Source organism: Daphnia magna, linkage group LG5, assembly GCF_020631705.1.
Source record: "Daphnia magna isolate NIES linkage group LG5, ASM2063170v1.1, whole genome shotgun sequence".
Classification (NCBI taxonomy): Eukaryota; Metazoa; Arthropoda; class Branchiopoda; order Diplostraca; family Daphniidae; genus Daphnia; species Daphnia magna.
The window spans coordinates 5,525,124-5,542,503 of NC_059186.1; the positions used below are offsets into that span (position 1 = coordinate 5,525,124).

Consider the following 17,380-nt stretch of genomic DNA (forward strand, 5'->3'; position numbering starts at 1 on the left):
AACTGAATCCTCGTAGTGGAAGCCAAATCGACAGTAATGACACCCGCAATACTGTCAAAGACATTTGGCGAATCGTGAATGCCGATAGACAAGTGGCGTGCCCGCGAACCACAGGATTAAAACTGTCCATATAAAGAGCAGTTTAGCGTCGCTTTGTATCCGACTTGCCATTATCTCGTTGCATTCACCATCCGCCTGCAAATGATTATTGACACAGTATAGAGCAGCACTGGTTCTATTCATCAGTTTGCTAATATTAAAGTGCTTTTATCTCTTGGAACTTGCGTTCGTTGGCTGGCTATGGCAGCGCCCTTTTCTTTTCTTTTTTTTTTAAATCCGAGTCTCATCTGAAACACTGACGTTCCCTCTAAAAACCGCATCACTCTTTTCGCTTGGCTTTTTGCTTATCCTTATCCTCTTCTTATACGCTCTTTTTGCATCCCTCTTTTGCTCTTACATCCCCTTTTGTGTGCGTGTGTGTTGGCTCTTGTGCCTTTTTAAGAGAAACTCGTGGCTGCTGCTTCAGTAGCCCTGTAGCTCTCGCCCGCTGAAGATGGAACAAAAAATCAATAACGCTCTCTGATTGAGCTGCGAGTCGAGCAGCCTGTAATTGACGGATAGTTTGATTTCTTGAAATCATAGAGCGCGTTCGTATAACGGTCGCTTCGCCCCACTCTCAATCGGTTAACCCGTAACCCGAAGCGTGACCAAGATTTCTTTACATGTTTGCTCAAAAAAAAAAAAAATGTGAAAACCCCTGCAACACATCTGATATGCAATCTAAAGCGTGGAACTTAATTCTCGCCATTTTGCGAAAAGATAAATGTTCTTTTCTTTTCGTCATCATCGTCACTGCTTCCGTTTTTGTCGGCGCCTTAGTTGATTGCAAATGATTGTTTTCGTCAGGACTGTCACACACATTCGCTGCGAAACGAACAGACAAGAGAAGGAAAGAGATGAAGGCGAAGAAAATAGTGTGGAGGAATAACACAAATAATTTTTTGTTTGCTTGAAAAGCTTTTTAGAAAGTTTCAACCGCAAAATGGAAGGGATGAAATGCTGAGGCGCGTGTACCGTCGATAAGCGATTTGAACCGATCGATTGCAGTTGGCAAACTACACGACTATATGTAAGTAAAAAAAAAAAAAATCTCATTAAGAATGCAGTCATGAGGCATCACCGAAGAAAGTTGCATCAAAAGCTCCAGTGTATCGTTCTTCGCGGAAACGCAAAGCATATACTCTTAAATGACATGGTTATAGCATTTATTTTGATAGAGAGAGAGAGAGAGGGAGCTTATGGCTGCGCAATATGTTGCGTATCTGTAGAGTCCACGTCGCAGCCGTCGAAGAAAGACGAACTCGCAACTTTTGTGAAAACTAAAGGGGGGAATTTGTTTGAAGTCGACGCGACTGCGTAGCGAAACCTGCGCAAACGGTCCACCTTCTCGTGAGTTGGCGTCAAGATCCTTCCATACCACCTACCTCCCTATTCTTGTCCTCTTCCGCTGTATAGCCTTCTTATCCTCACCCCCTTCACGTATTCCCTTATATACATGGCCGACACTCCCGACGCTTTCCCCCCTTCCGACGTCACCCAACTATTCGCCTTTGCCTGGCATCTTCCATCACCTTTCCCCTACTAGAACGACGGCAACCTGATGATCGCAAGGAGCAGCCATTCGCTACCGAACCTCGTTGCACGATGGATGCTTTCTTCCGATATTGCTTCCATTAAAACCAAAGGTAAGCCAAAAACAATTGAGCTCTTCTATATATATATTTTTTAATGAGGCTTTCTACAAACAAAGGGACAAAAGGGCTAAAAATGAAGTAGGCTAGTTCATCACTCTCATCCGTACCCTTGTTCCAATTTAAGAACCACCGTCCAAATTTGCAGGTTAGCAAATCATTAATTATGTACGTCTGTGTCGTGTTATTGCATTTGTCTGGTGGAAAGCGGGGTCATTATTTTCAAGCAAATCAGGGCATCGCCAATCAATATTCATACTTTTTCGGCTACTACTAGCCAAACACATAAATTGGTGCCGCAGTTAACTGACGTTGCTCCACAGCATGTCTGCTCATAACGATTGTTACCAGCTGTGAGCGTATAGACTGCACACATTTTCCCCAGCACATTTCGATCGCGAAGCAAGTCTTCGTTGTTAAGGGTACAATCTTTTAACAGACACGAATTTCTCTATATACCTTTGCGTTTGGTGGGCCCAATGCGGCGGAACTGGAAATAGGCTGCTGCCTGTTGGCCATCATCTGGTGTCGACTGGCCCTCCTCTACTTATGATTATATCATAGCTTTGCAGTTGATTGGATTGAAAATTTGATGCCTTTTCCTATCTTGATGTCTCAATAGAAGACCCCTGTCGCAGAGACTCTTTCCCAGATGGGGCACACACCTATTGTTTAGTCTCCTATAAATCAACGGGTAAGATTGGCCGTCAAGTGACAGCTAGGAGCTCGCGTATCGATTATTATCGGAGAAAGTTTGCGAGCACAACAAAGAGAGCGTATAGCTAGTGGCGCTGTGCTTACCCCTTTCCTTTCACTAGTTGTTCGACTATTAGGACTTTGATTCTCATTTCAGCTATTGTTTTCTGCGTAGCTCGATGGATGGCCGATTTTTCCATTGTTGCGTCGTCGTGTAAAAAGCTCTGGATTACACGTTCTTACTTTCAATGTAAAGCTTATTCGCGAAATAGCCTAATCGGGATAATCTGAAGGCTGCGTGACCACGTCGCAATAGACGTGCAACAAGGGGTTGACCTATAGATTTATATTAAGGCGGCTTGGCATGATGAACGATGTTGTGCAATATACACAATAAGGCTATCGACTGTTTTGCGGAAGAGGAACACACCAAATTTGAATTAAAAAAAAAAAAAAAAAAAAGGGAATTTCTTATTTGAACGTTGGCAGTTTTCGAGGAATTTGTTTCCTAATCGAAACTCGTCAGCTAGTTTATAGTACTAGTCTACTTCAAACGCATGTTGTACGAGAAAGCCCTTTGCGAGTGCACGAGACTGTGCGATTCTTCATCTTTGTCGGGGTCCACCTAATTATGGAAGTTGTCAAACGGAAGAAACGAAAAATACTCCCCCCTTTTTCCATTTCGTCTCCGTAATCAATTAGCAAGACAAACCGGCCCACCGGTGGAAACCGTACATACTACATAGCTTTTATAACGTCAAACAGCCAACCCGTCCAAACTCGCGATCCAAGTATGACGGGGGTATACATCGTATTTCTTATACTGAGTGAACTTTACTATGCGACGTGAAGGTTATAATGCCTTCTACTCTCGTTCGCCGTATAGTATATATACGTACATCAGTAGTAGCGTGAGAAATCAAATTGTTTTTATTGTTCAATCAGACGTAAATGCACCGGGAATGAGATGGCTCAATTTCTTCACTATTTTCGTCAATTGAAGACACGTATGGTCGACATCAGCCATTGAAAAAAAAACGCTTGATATCACATTGCTTTCGTGCACGCGTATACTGACCGCAACATTTCGCTTGCGATCTCTAACCGTTTACGCAAAATTGGCTATCGACTTTTGTGTATGTGCCCACAAACAGATCTCCGTCTGTTGTTGATAAGCCAAGGACATTTCTTTTACAACGTCACGCCAACAAGGGCTCATCTAGAATCGTGAGGTGCAAGCGACCTATATATTGCAGATACCACCATTTTTACCGGCTCAATTCAATGCGAGCCAACGATTGTGTCTGGCAGGCCTACTGCAACCTTCACGTAACGCAGCAGCAGGGCCTTTATCACTTATATCTATTATGTACACGCTCGAATACTTCTTCCAGTCGAGTGATTTATTGCCTTGACGCACGTATACATCTCTCAATCATTCGTATATGTACTGTCTGTTCCCAAGAAGTAGACTCTTTGCAAGAATAGCAGAATTGTGAGATATGACTCTACTTGTTATTACAAGCAGCAGGCATTGCAATCGCTGAAAACCGTGCCTCTGTTATACGTCCACAGCAATTTGACATCATAAACTTGGATTGCGGTTCCAGTGTTTTCGTTAAACACTGTCTCTTCTGAAATCGGTTCATTTAGATGAATCAATGTTATTTTTCTCAGCTTCGAGGCTTTGCTAATTGATTTCGAACTTGAGTTCTCCTACCTGGGCATTTTCCTTTATCTTGTCGTTGTGATGTAATGGTGACACACAGCTTCAAGAAGGTTATGCATATCACTTTTGTTGATGAATTTTCACTTTGATGAGACGTTCAAATATGAAATTGGACTTTCCGTATATGAAAGGGTTCCGCTCACAAAAGCTTTCTACACTTGGCTTTTAAAAGTAAGGATTTTTAAATATCCAATACAAGAATTTAAAAAATAAAGAAAAACAGGCGACCCTGCGATCTCTAACTTTCTAACTCAACTAACCGAAATGTTTGTTGCGCAAAGCACGGCTCAGTGTTACCAGTTTGTCACGCAACACATTCACCTTTCAGCCCCTTAATCTATCAACTCTGCGGCGCAGCACTAGATTTTCGCTGATTTATCATTACGTATTTGTCGTCCATCGCCTCACCATGAGACTGCAACGTGATATGAACGTGCAAACCACCATGCAGTGAAAGCATGTCAATCCACTCCCATCACTATAATTACAGATTAGAAGAAAGAGAGAGAGAGAGAGAGAGAAGAAGACAAGTGAACCAGAAGTGAAACAAAAGGAGAAGGAAATCAAGGGGAACGGGTCGTCAGCACGTAGATGCTGATGATGGACGTCTACTACGCCGTCTGCCGGTTGTGTTGCTGTTGCCCTAACAACGATGACCGCGTCCAGCAAGAATGGCGCCAACAGAAAAAGATATCGAATACGTTCTGCATCAAAAAGATATCAACGCATCGTCGCAATCCGGGGGCCCAAACCTATCGGCGTCTCTTCATCCGAACAGCGTCGGAACGCCCACACACAGTGCCAAGTATGTCGTCCCTATTTATAGCTCATAACGTGTTGTGTTCAGATAAGCAGCTTTACAAGTCATAGTGGTCGTTAAATACTTGTTATTATAAAAAATCTGAATTGTACGCTTCATGTTGATATCGTAGGCAACGTGTGTGTTATATTGCATAACTTAAACAATGTGCGTATACAGCTAAAGGCGCGCATTTTAACTATTTATCATCCGTGGGACGCGCAATTGCCTGTTGTGAAATAATCTTAATCAACAAGAAATGAAATTTAAATTGACGCTGAGAGTAACGCATTAATTAGCGTGTCTTGTTTATCACCGTGGATTTTTTTAAACTTCCAAAAAGTGGGAATACGCGAGAATGATTTCCTTGTGATAATTTTCTTATCTGCAAATCTAAGGTCAGCTTAAAATAACTAATGAAGGGCATGTCAAACGGAATCTATTATCAAAGGGTATATTTCAAATCCTTGCTGGGTATCTCAAAAATAACTCGACATTGCCAAAATTCAGCAAACATCAAAAGCTCTTTGCAAATTCATTAAAGTTCATTACTAAGCATAACTTTGCTGTTTATTACAAAATATAGCTAGCCTTAGGCTGCTTTGTACAATTTTAGTCTTAAACCAATTTACCTTAACCAATGATGTAAAGGCCGGACTTTGCCGCCTACCTGGTACAATATCCTGCATGAAGCAAGCTTACTACGAATTCGACGTGAGTGATGAAAGGAAACGATGCTAATCCGATCACTACGGTATCGAAGCTCTTAATATGCTCCTTTTCAATTATTCGTGTAATGGTCGTCGAGTACAAACTGGGCCAACAGAATGTCACCGGTACCTTTAATATCGACAATTTTAATCAAAGTGCCAACAAAACATGCCCTTTACGTTATTTCCAATCGAATTTAAATAATAATAATAATAGTAACCAAAAATAAACCTATCGGCTTACAACAGATCTGCAGAAGGAGCGACAGCCGTTGGAGCCAGCGCCATTTCTAGTGGTGGAGGTCACGGCGAAGAAGAGAGTCACCTCTTGAAAGAAGTGCACGCAGCAGCCTCAAAACTGAAATGTACCGACAAATTTGGCAGAGACGGGTCCTCTGGTTTGGACAGACTTTACCTTCGTTCGAAAGTCGGAGTACCATCGAATTTTGGAGCGGATGGGCCAACCGGCCATCGGGTCAACAACCAGCTTCCGGCGGCAAATCCAATCATACACCCACGACAACGCCCACCAGTTCAACAGCTAGGCGCAAAAAATATCAGTAAGCTCCTAAGAAATACATTAAAAAAAAAATAATAATAATAGATGATTATAATTTCCCCACTGTTTGATATACGCGTACGAAAAGTTTGACACCAGAAGTGTCTGTAGAAAGTCTGCAGCCGGAATTGTACGCCCAGACGTCGGTCGAGTCGATGGAAGGCGCGTCAATGGACGCTGGACTATGTGGATACGGTGACGTTGACCTCCATTTCGACGGACCTATGGAGACGACGCCCTTGGGACAGATCCATTTTTCGCTCATTTACGACGATCATAAAAAAACGCTGCTAGTCAAAATAGTTGAAGCTTGTCACCTGCCGCCACCCAAACACACCGCCTCCCTTTCGGCGAGCGACACTGGCCAACACGAGCCGAATCAACAGGGCCAGCAGCAACAGGAGCCGCCATCGTCCCACACTGCCGTTCGCCACCGCAAAGATCCGCCTCATTCGAATCCGTAAGTTGCAACCAAACAAATCCATCCATCAATCTCTTCAGTCCAAAGATTTTATTGGCATACCGTTGCTGTGGGTGCGGTGATGAATTTATGTCAGACCATCAGCTGTTGGGTGTCTGAACATCGGCATCGATCTTGACTTTGCGCTTTGATTCATTCGACTTCAATAACGAGCGACGCTGCTCAGCTCTTGGCTCTAGAGTCTAATTACATAGCGGACGCTCTATTGATCCAACAATAAGTAAAACCCCTACATATATATGTAACGGGTACTGTGTATGCGGTGTGGGTTCTGTTTATACACGGATAGAATAATCATGTTGTAATCATCAAGCAAGTTGGCGCCCAGTAACAGCTAGAGCATATAGACAGGCAGGCATTAGCGAGAATTTCACCTCTATTGAGCCTTTGCGTTCACCTTATTTTTTTTTTAGTGTTAAATAATAGGCTATGTAATGGTTCAACCAGATTTTCAGTCTACCACATAAATCGAGAAAGCGTCGAAAAATATTGATAGAATCTAACCAATCGCCAGAATCTCGAAATCAATGTTATAGTCATTAGACAAGTCGTACTACATCTGCATACGTACAACTATTCAATGTCAATATTTGACGATGGGCTTATCGTGGCTGGAAAAGTGACAAAGGGAGACAGAATTGTATAAAGGTTTGATGAGACTCAATAGCAGCGCATGAACGGTTGCCAAGAAACGATGGTCCCGACGAAGTTAGTGGTAAAGCTTATCATACGCATGGCTATATACGGTGACGGTGCGTAATACTGAGACGCAAAAGGACAAAGAGCGTCGCCGGCTTATGCACCTATTTTTAGCCGATGATATTAGTCTACATTATAGATGTGCAGCACAGTTATACGTCCGTCTGCTGCTTACGTAAGACGACAGTTGAGTACACGTCATATCAAAACAGCCGATTTTCTGCTAATCGCATCGCGGCAATTTACGACGCCCTCTATTAGCCTTTGATAGGAATTTTTGCGTTTCTGCGAATGAGAATACGGGGCCAATGTGCTTTTATATGAACGCCTGTAGCGTTGCGAAACTAAGCACTTGGGTCGCTGCCTGCTGTGTCCGAGTTGCCAACTGGAAAACTTTGAAATGCTCGACGATGAAAAGGACTATAAACTCGCTGTCTCGATGCCGCTTTAGTATAGGGCTCGACGGTCTTCTATCCTACACCGCATTATCACCCACTGTAAAAATGAAATCTTTCGAGATCTAGTTGCGTCGTGAAGTTTTAACTTTCTAGAAACGTATTAGATGTAAGCTTTAGCGTGTTATTGACGAAGAAGCATCATAGCGAAATAGGTGGATCATTCAGCCGCAACTCGCTATAAAAACATCGTTTTAATGCTATTCAATCTTGCGGCCGAGTAAATTCTCTTTCAATCAAGTTATTGGGCACGAGATAAACGGCCATTTACAAAAACCGCCGCAGACGTTTCTAGAATGACGAATTTCGTCCGACTGACCTGCTGTTCCAGTCGATCGGAATTTCGTGCTTATTCAATAGGCACTGCGTACGTTACTCGTGGATTCCGCCTTCAGCTCTTTTCATTATTTTCTCCCTTTCCAGCTCTGTTTGCGTAAACATTTGATATGCCTTTTGCTATTCAATTTCCTCCTTATTGTGCTCAATTTTATTTTGGGATAGTACGCCGAACAAGACGTACTATGTACAGTTATGAACTCTACTTAATTGACGATCTATTGCAAAGGATTCATCCGTGACGTTAATCACTTACAGTCGTAGTTTGATGGAAGCATTTGAACCGAAACGACCCTGACCGCTTAGTTCTTATAACGGCCACCAGCCTCTCTACTAAATAACATCGTGCTTCGTATGACCTACATTGATGTTTGCAGATGAGAAACGTAGTGAATATTTCCAACAACACAAACATTTTCACGATTCCTTCGTGCTGTGAAACCATAGCGAAAAATGATTTTAATACAAACAAAACTTTTTCTCTTTTTTTTGTCTTTTAAATAATTGCACCGTCTAAGCAGCTCTGCTTGTTCCTTTATCTCTCCATTTTGCCCTTTTTTTTTTTCTTTTCCTCTGTTATTTTCGACCGGTCGATAGTTGCAAGCTCCGCAGACTCAAGCCAAGAGTGTAGGTGTGCGTCTGCGAACAGTGAACTAATGCATACTGCATTCCACCATGTCTTTTTAAAACATGTCTTCTACAACCCCTATGCGCGATTCTATTGGCTGACCTAAAAAAAAAACTCCATCTTCAACAAGTGGCTGGCTTTTTATAAGCTTTAACTATTGTATAGAACTATATGTATAACACACACAGCATGTCGTTTCCTCTAATGAATTCAGTTATCGCAGTTTGATTGTGGTTCCACTCTCGTATACTTTCCGTTACTATTGTTACTAGGCTACTTCTTGTTATTAGCATATTCTAACTTGATCTTAGTTTTCCTGGTTACGATGCAGCCTTTAATTTGCAGCATTTTCATCTCCCTAGTTCCTTAATACGCCTACTACCCAGTTACACATCCATTCGGCATTTGGTGGTCAGCATTTGCGACTTGAGGAAACCCGGAAAAAGGAGCAGAAACTTGTTCCAAATAGAAAAAGATGTAAATTAGTTCAACCAAGCTTCATATTTATGCTCAATAATATAGCCATTTGTGGACTTGATGACCTTAAACGCTTTGTTTATTAAACTGTTGATATCGATGTGTACCAATTCGCCGAAATTTCCCATACAGCCAACCAGCGGCAGTCACCTTATACGTAACCTATTCAAGTAGATTGAATGCAATGCCCCTATGAATAATGAAAATGCATTGCACAAGGTTCACATTTTTAATCTATATAATTGTTTTTTTTTTTTTCAAAATAGATATGTGCGTGTGTACTTATTACCGGATCAGCGGGATGGCCGTCAGACACCGGTACAACGTAAAACACAAAATCCAGTGTTCAATCAAGGTTTCACTTACGAACTTGGCCATCGAGAAGTGCTGAAGCGAACACTGATGCTCAAAGTTCAGGATCTGAATCGATCGACCCATCGGCACCACGTCATTGGCCAAGTTCTCCTGCCTCTTTCCGATCTCAACCTTATCAAAGGCGTTCACATCTGGAAAAGGATCCGACCGACAGATCACGTGAGTCCTTATCAACACCATTAACGTTGTATATTTAACAAATAGAGAAGCAAGGGCCTAGGTACTAAAATATAATTTGTCCATTATAATTGATAAAATACAACGGCCAGATTATCGTTCTGTTTTCTCGCTGCAATGCGACGAGGGGTTTCAATAATCGCGGAATTACTTTGTGTCATTTTGACGTCGTCCATCGAATAATCCCCTACACATTTTTTAAGAGTACGGACCATGGCCGTTATACATGTCCACCATTACGTAATTCCCGTATTATTTCGATAATAGACTATCATCTACAGTTATATGTGGCCCTACCTTCATTCTCAGAGAAGGCTACCATTACACACAAATTCACGTTGTCCAGTACAAACGGAATCGAGGTTTCCCCCCTTTGGTTTTGGGACAATTTCATGCACAAGGAAGACCTTCACCGTTATATGGTGTCTGGATATATAGGCTACACAATAGTATCGATTGGTACCGTTTGTTTTGTTGAATATTTACGTGTCGTCCGTGTAGCAGTGTTGACGACAAGCGGAACAAAAATGGGCCTATTCAGCTATGTTTTGCTGCACGTATACACTTTCGCGTGTGCTGCGTTGAGCGACACTGTAAAAAGATGGAGCTAGTTTCTTTCTAAAAATAACGACCCGATTTGAAGATGTTGCAATTGGTGCGATTTATAAGACGCGTCACGAAATTCAACCCAGCTAGGGCCTATGCCAATTATAGTGAACAAGGTACTCAATAAACTCTGGCAATTTGCGTTTGTAAAGAATACGCTAATAAAATTGAAGAATTTAGATCGTTTAGCGTAGTGATAATATGGCCAGATTCACTCGCTCAACCCGAACAGCCATTGTTCAACTTTCTTGAAGGCTCATCAAGTTGTCTAATTTATTGGCAGTTATTTCCAAGACATTTTATAACAGGGGAAAAGTGGGTCGAAGTTATCTGACCCTATTCTTGTTTGTAATTTCTGCTCCGTTTCGTATTCATCGCACAGCATGCAGATTGTTGGCTATTGTTATTTACACACATATACATATGCGCCGTGAATATAGATCAGTAGAGTAAACTGTTTGTCTGTCTATTCATGTAGGACTCGCATTCTCCCGAATTAGGTGAAATACTTGTCTCACTGACGTACCTCCCGTCTGCCCGTAGACTGAACTTGGACTTGTTACGAGGAAAACAACTTCTTCAAACCAATATCGGAGGCTCTGGTAAGTTAACTTCTGCTTGCACTGTATTCGAATATCCCGGAGGTCATACACACTTTCCATTTAAGTGGCAACGTCATAAACATACTGCATAGGAGCACTGGTCAGCCAGTTTTCCCCCTCAAACGTAGGATGCTATTCTTTCCATTTATCAGCATCACTCTAGTGCTGGATACTGGTCTACACCGCAAATAGAACCCATCAAAGCGTTTAGGAACAGCCTCGGTTTATAGGCGCTTTAAACATTACACTGCATTTATTTTTGTTTGATTTGATTTGATTTATGTAGTCGGGCCCATCAGCGTTTTTGTCGCAAAACAGAATTGGATTTGAAGTTTTATTCACTACTTAATCGTTCATAGCGGGCGAGATGTGTTGCGTCTCTTTCGGAGAATTTCCGGCTACGGAGCTGTTCAGTTTTGCGTAAGCCTGTGAAGAAAAGTGTTCGTAAGAGCCACGATTTTATCCCTCTTTCTTCCCCTATACCGAGAGCAGAGACAGGATGAAAAATCTTATCAAAACCGTCCAAGCTTGTTCTACAAAATTCAAATCCTCAGATCGTCCTCATTCAATTTTGCAACGTGTGGTCTTTATGAATTATGTCTTATCGTACTAGTACTTAAATGCTGTTGGATTAAAACGAACAAAGGGAACTCTGAGCCGTTCACTTGAGGATTGCCCCATGTTGTTTAGAAATGGGCTAGTAGTCTCTGATCGATACCACAACTCGGACACAAGCTTAGACTTAGCGATGGAGTGTCTTAGTCTTTTGTTGTGCGACCACGGCTGCTCTTTCCCACTGCCGTCCATTATTTAATTGCGATGTTTTCGGATATTGTGTACTTACATTCCTTTGAAGCGAATTCTATCTATGTCTCTAACTTTTAGTTTAGAAGCGTTTTCCAGGGAATTAATGAAATCCAGTGTGCAAATGATTGGGTGTATAGCTGCGAATTTCCCCAACTAAGGACAAACGCAAAAATTAATTGTGGCATCACTCAATCAAAAAATATATTTTTTAAATCTTTTTCAGTTCCATACGTCAGGGTCTCATTGGTGGTTGCTGGAAAACATATCAAGACAAAGAAATCGTCTCGCAAGAGAAACACAATCGATCCGGTCTGGGGCGAAACAATAAGGTACGACGAAAGTATTTATTACACATGATATAACTTTGAAATGAATATTCGCCGATTTTCGCTGGCATTTGTATTTGAGTTAAACACTATATAACAATACGCTAATAGCAGAAAACTGCAAAACTCTAAATATCTGTGACATTATCAGTTCGTCATGATTGCGGAATAGTTGATGTGGTTTCGATGGGTTTTCAATAAGAACTGATTGAAAGAACTAATGCTTAATGAAACCAGTTTTAACGTTTATTTCGTTCTCTTTTTGAAAGCTTTAATGTTGCAGCCGTCGAGTTGCCTGAATCGAGTCTAGTCGTCAGCGTTTGGGATTTCAATGGTGGTATAACCAAGGATGATTTTATCGGCAGGATTGTTCTATCATCCAAAGAACCATCAGGTACTATTCGCCCATTGATAAACCTTGACTGAAGACTGAAAACTGAAACAGCTGTTTCAATCTGTTTCTTTTGATTTTTTCTCTTTTCTCAAAAACTTTCGTCTGTGCCTATCAATTCTCCTCATTTTGCCTCCTTTCAACTATTTGGCACCGCTTCTTTATGGTTTGCTGAATGTCAAAAAAATAAATAAATGGAAAAAATCAATGCAGGCGAGGAGGAGATGAGCCACTGGAATTGCATCTTGAACGATGATCGAAGTTCGACTGCATATTGGCATACACTCCGTTCAAGAGAAGAATGCGATCAGGTTCGTTTCGTTCCATACCCTTTCCAACACATCTTCCGTTTTGAATTTTACACCTTAATTCTATCGTTTGACGCTACATTTATTCTGATTCTGTTCAAATTTGTTTCCTAATTACAGGTTTCTGCAGCTTCAGTGGCCATCTGTTGAACTCGAATGCAAAAATGAAAGTAATAATAGTTTGGAGGAATTTTTGAACAAAACAAAACAAAGAGATTCCTTACAAGAGGACGTCATTGCTGTAATCACGCTTCACGCCGTAAATAGCAATTGACGTCAGCAATGCGTTCACTACCGCAACGTTCAATCTCTTTCTTGACCACGCGGACGTCAGTCCTTCCCTTTTGCTTCCTCTATATCAGCACACAAAATATGCTCCCCATATGTTTTGAAGATTTTGCATGCGGTATGTAGTACGTACTGTACACCCAATAAGTGGTTCAAGAGTACCAAGTTCGCGTATGTATTACCCGTAGACAAATATCCTTTGTATGTTCATATCGTCACACCACAGTCATTTTTGTATAATAACACATACAAATGTAGATTATATATGCGTTATATTCATATGTGTATACATATCTCTATGTACGGCCAAAAAATTATACAGAACGTCTTAATTTAATGCATCGGGTTATTTTCTAAAATAATAATGATGATTATAACGGATTATAATAATACGGTTTCGGTTCGCGACGAAGCAATCATTGTATTACGTAAACGTTATTAATGCGGACAAGGCAAATTCCAAAAGGAACAAAAATGAAATTCAATGAAAAATGAAATGTAATGGAAAAATCATGTTATTGAATTGTTAAGTCAACTTCCAAATAAATGAAGCAAAAAAATAAAAAATAAAGGTCGTATGATGAAAAAAAAAAAAGGCAGTTGTGTACCTGATGGCACTGGCACTATATGTTTCAAGCAGATCATCAATAATAATACACAAACCGATGACGACATACTGGATCCACCCTCAGTCGTTACACATCATCCGTTGAATTGTTAAGAAACGAAGCAATACAAGGAACATCGGAAAAGGAACGGCAGAAAAACTAGTAAAGCAGTACGGCACTGTTCGTTTTCTCCGTTGGCAACGGTTTGACATATTTTCTACGCTCATCCGCATTGACAAGAACCAGCAAAACGATGTTGGCCACGTGACTTAGAGCCGACCCAATAACGAACCTAAACGACAGACAAAAGCAAATGTTTAAAAAGGGACAGTGTACCAAAGAAAATGGCCGAGATACTTTTGCGATATTGTTTTGCGACCAACTGCTGGCCATTTCGTAGAATTACAAGCTTACCAGAACGAATAACCGAGATAAGCTCTCCCTTCGGAAGTCCAGTGATTGTCTCGATCTTCTTGTACTAGAACGTTAGAGCTGAGGCGGAGGTAAAACTGGGTTATCCAGGCAATCATTGCAGTCAATGAGAAGACAACTAAAAGGCGCAAAACAAATGACCGTTCATTGATTATACCTTGTCCAATAGCGCTTTAGAATCGGTTGGCTGAGTTGATTGTTTACAAGGTAGGTACGAAAATACTTACCAGAAAGGCCGTTCCAGATGAAAAGTCCGATCCGACCGGCTATGGTTTCAACTGGTGTCAACGTCGTGTTTACGATCGCCATCAAAGCTCCAATAATAGCGAATATAATCGCAACGCAGACGCACGTGACGGTTGTGATCCAAAGACCGAAATTGAGAAACTCGCCATTCAAGTTTTCTGTGACTATTGGAACAGCACGAACAATATTAAAAATTCTTCTTTTTTTATTTTTGGCCAAACTATTAGCATCACTTTCACGTAATTTAGAATGCGACCGGTAAGTGAAAGTAGAAGGAAGACTTGAACGAATTGTCAAATAGATAAAGCGCTACTGTCATTCCGAGTAATTGGTTTGTTCTATCATGAGTATTAATTAATTCCAGGCAGGCATACAAATTAGACCGTTTCAGTTTCTCTTCTATCTAGTTTTTCCGAGAAAAGTTGCATTACTGGCTCTTTTCATTTGAAACGCAATAATCGAGCGAGTACACACAACAACTTTCGAGTGATGTAGTTTTTGCACACTTTCCGTCAACCTGTTACATTGCTCGAACGAATATTACATCAACAAAAACATGTTGCCTCTTATCTTTCGACGGTTGACATTTGTCTCGACAGTTGCGTGTTGGCTTTCAGATAATGCATTTAATGGGGCTCGAATATCGTTAATACGTGACGTTAAAGCTTAGACGGTAGGTTCCAGTTGATTCATTTTTTTTCGGCAAACTTGGCGTGTATCAAACTTTGGGGATTTCCGATGATTTAATTGCAAAGCTAGACGGCCTCATTCGATAAGAGTGTGATGCTTCTAAGGCGACGAATACAATAAGAGTCTTGTAACAAAGGGTTTTGTCGATTCGAGATACAATTGGAAATACCAGGGCAACCCGAAATGTCACGAGTTTAGATTTCACAATAAGAAAACAAACATAAACCAAAGAACAGAGCCAAGGGGTAAAACAAATTAGTATTCTACCTCAAAGGTTACCCATTTTTTTTTCGAGAGGCATTTCCTTGCTTATCTGCTCTGACCGTGTTGAAGAATAAGCCTGCGTAGGATGAACTCTCTAACATATTTCATCTACCATGCCTCTTTCTCGCCTCATTCTCTCTTCTTCTATTCCACAAGATGTACCGTTAGGTAGCACATCCCGTGGAGTTCCGAGGGCGCCTTGTTTTACCAAGCGTGCACACGCATAAAATATCCACATTATTTAACAAAAAGAAGGTTTTTTTTTTAAATTCAAAATAAATAATAGTCGGATTTCTGGGGGCTATGTATAATTCTAACCAAAACAACTTTGACTTGTATGCCGAAAAGCTGGTTGGGTCGACAAGCCCCCCTTCCCTCCACCCCCTGTAGAAAAAAAAAAGGAAAACTTACACTGTAAAAGTTTAAATGGAAATGAAGGGGGGGGGGGATGAAGAACATTGTTGAAACGGAAATCGTGTGATTGGTGAAAATTTCCAAGTAACATAACACACAAGGTCACTGCGGTTTTCTGCCGATGCTCGCAGTTGTTACGCTGTGATAATGTCTCGTTCAGACGACAATTATCCTTAACTGTGCAGACTTGTAAAGTCCTCTTGAATGCTAGTTACCGTCGTTTTCCTTACTTTCAAGGTCTTTTTCGGTCGTCGAATAGGAACACACACACAGCCGTGGTTCAAATAAGTAAACGGCTGCGGGAAATGTAAATTTTTTACAGAGTACAGAGCTCGGAGCTATGTCGCCTGGCTAGCGCCTGTATCCTCACACAAATCATTTAGGTCTTTAACTTAGCAATTGATGCTCCCAGATGTTCAGCACTCAACACCGAAACAACGTGGTTGACCAGCGTTTCAAATAGAGCATTGAAAAGGAGATAAGACATAAGGCCGAATGGCTGATGTTGTGGTACCTGACACTGGATATGTTCTCCAACCGTAGCCCACGTTGAGTTCCCTCTTGCCTTTGAAGAGACCGAAAAACACATGACCATCTGATTCGAATGGGTTAGTCACGCGCTTGACGTCGGCATAAACCCATGAATCGGTACTGACAGAAGCAGCAAGAAAAGCTGCCGACAAGGAACAACCGAGAAACGTAGCGAAAATCAAACCACGTTTGTACAAGTTCATGGTCTCTGGATCGGCAGCCGTTGGCGACCAGCAACACTGTCCCACTTGGCAAACTTGATGGCTCTTCTCCTTACCAAAGCAGTTTTACGTCGTTCAACAGCAGATACACGTTTAATCATCAGTTGTTTGTTATTGTCCAGAAACAGTTGGGCACACCGATCATACTTGTTTTTCACTGCGCCATCCCATGCAACTGAATTTCTTCTTCGGAATCGGGTGTATAACGCACACAATTTTCTATTGAAAATATGCTGGTGAAGAACGAAATGTCAACGAGCAAAGCGGAAATTGGCCGCTTCTTTTGTTTGCCTTGTTTTAGGAAATACACAAAGATGCTGCTACTCCAGTGCAGGTGAAAATGACAACTGAGTTTCCGCTCTCTAGCCCTGGATTTTCGCTACCGGCTGGAGCTCGTCACAAGTACAACGCCTCCGGGTAAAAACATACCTGTGGGGGAGAGATATTATGGGGTCCAAGATCCCTCCTCCTGCATTTGTCTACCCTTTGAAGTTTCGTTATCGTTATTATGACTATTCTCGAACCATCGAGGAAAAATATTTTGCCATTCCCGCACAGCCTGGCACCGATGAGAGTATTTCTGTGGTTATTAAATTTGCATGCTTAAAATTTCAAGTTGTTTTAATGCTGTTTAAATGAGTTTGACACGAAAAATGCTTAACCGAAAAGCTTTGGACTTATCAGAGGGGAAATTAAAGCGAAAAACGCTCTACTCCCAATGGCTACAGTAGTGCCGCCTGATGGGTGATAAGTAAACTGACGAACAAAAACATT

The 17,380-nt window shown here is 41.4% G+C and overlaps 2 protein-coding genes and 1 long non-coding RNA gene across 4 annotated transcripts; 1 reads left to right on the plus strand and 2 right to left on the minus strand.

Moving 5' to 3' along the window:
* The first annotated feature begins 1,159 nt into the window (after nucleotides 1-1,159).
* On the plus strand, nucleotides 1,160-13,537 carry LOC123472666 (synaptotagmin-17-like). Of its 2 annotated transcripts, XM_045174557.1 has the most exons (11): nucleotides 1,160-1,745; nucleotides 1,811-1,899; nucleotides 4,667-4,981; nucleotides 5,935-6,245; nucleotides 6,333-6,704; nucleotides 9,587-9,854; nucleotides 10,957-11,080; nucleotides 12,111-12,216; nucleotides 12,483-12,607; nucleotides 12,818-12,915; nucleotides 13,033-13,537. In XM_045174557.1, the coding sequence occupies exons 4-11, from the start codon at nucleotides 6,049-6,051 to the stop codon at nucleotides 13,060-13,062; spliced, it is 1,320 nt and encodes a 439-aa protein (XP_045030492.1). In that variant the 5' UTR covers nucleotides 1,160-1,745; nucleotides 1,811-1,899; nucleotides 4,667-4,981; nucleotides 5,935-6,048; the 3' UTR covers nucleotides 13,063-13,537. The 2 variants fall into 2 exon arrangements, with proteins under 2 accessions (XP_045030492.1, XP_045030493.1); XM_045174558.1 differs by lacking the exon at nucleotides 1,811-1,899.
* On the minus strand, nucleotides 2,646-4,353 carry LOC123472668. The gene is made up of 2 exons (XR_006647120.1): nucleotides 4,168-4,353; nucleotides 2,646-4,081 (listed from the first exon to the last, which is right to left on the minus strand). It is a non-coding gene; the product is annotated as an uncharacterized LOC123472668 (long non-coding RNA).
* A 64-nt stretch (nucleotides 13,538-13,601) lies between the features above and the next one.
* LOC123472667 (clarin-2-like) lies at nucleotides 13,602-17,039 on the minus strand. The gene is made up of 4 exons (XM_045174559.1): nucleotides 16,369-17,039; nucleotides 14,468-14,650; nucleotides 14,223-14,358; nucleotides 13,602-14,100 (listed from the first exon to the last, which is right to left on the minus strand). The coding sequence occupies exons 1-4, from the start codon at nucleotides 16,586-16,588 to the stop codon at nucleotides 13,968-13,970; spliced, it is 672 nt and encodes a 223-aa protein (XP_045030494.1). The 5' UTR covers nucleotides 16,589-17,039; the 3' UTR covers nucleotides 13,602-13,967.
* Between the last annotated feature and the right edge of the window lie 341 nt (nucleotides 17,040-17,380).

Coding starts and splice junctions, on each gene's coding strand:
- LOC123472666 (XM_045174557.1), top strand. CDS start 6,049: ATGTACCGACAAATTTGGCAGAGACGGGTCCTCTGGTTTGGACAGACT. Junction 6,705..9,586: donor GATCCGCCTCATTCGAATCC/GTAAGTTGCAAC, acceptor TTTTCAAAATAG/ATATGTGCGTGTGTACTTAT. Junction 11,081..12,110: donor AACCAATATCGGAGGCTCTG/GTAAGTTAACTT, acceptor AATCTTTTTCAG/TTCCATACGTCAGGGTCTCA.
- LOC123472667 (XM_045174559.1), bottom strand. CDS start 16,588: ATGAACTTGTACAAACGTGGTTTGATTTTCGCTACGTTTCTCGGTTGT. Junction 14,359..14,467: donor CATCTGGAACGGCCTTTCTG/GTAAGTATTTTC, acceptor TGCGCCTTTTAG/TTGTCTTCTCATTGACTGCA. Junction 14,101..14,222: donor TATCTCGGTTATTCGTTCTG/GTAAGCTTGTAA, acceptor TCTGTCGTTTAG/GTTCGTTATTGGGTCGGCTC.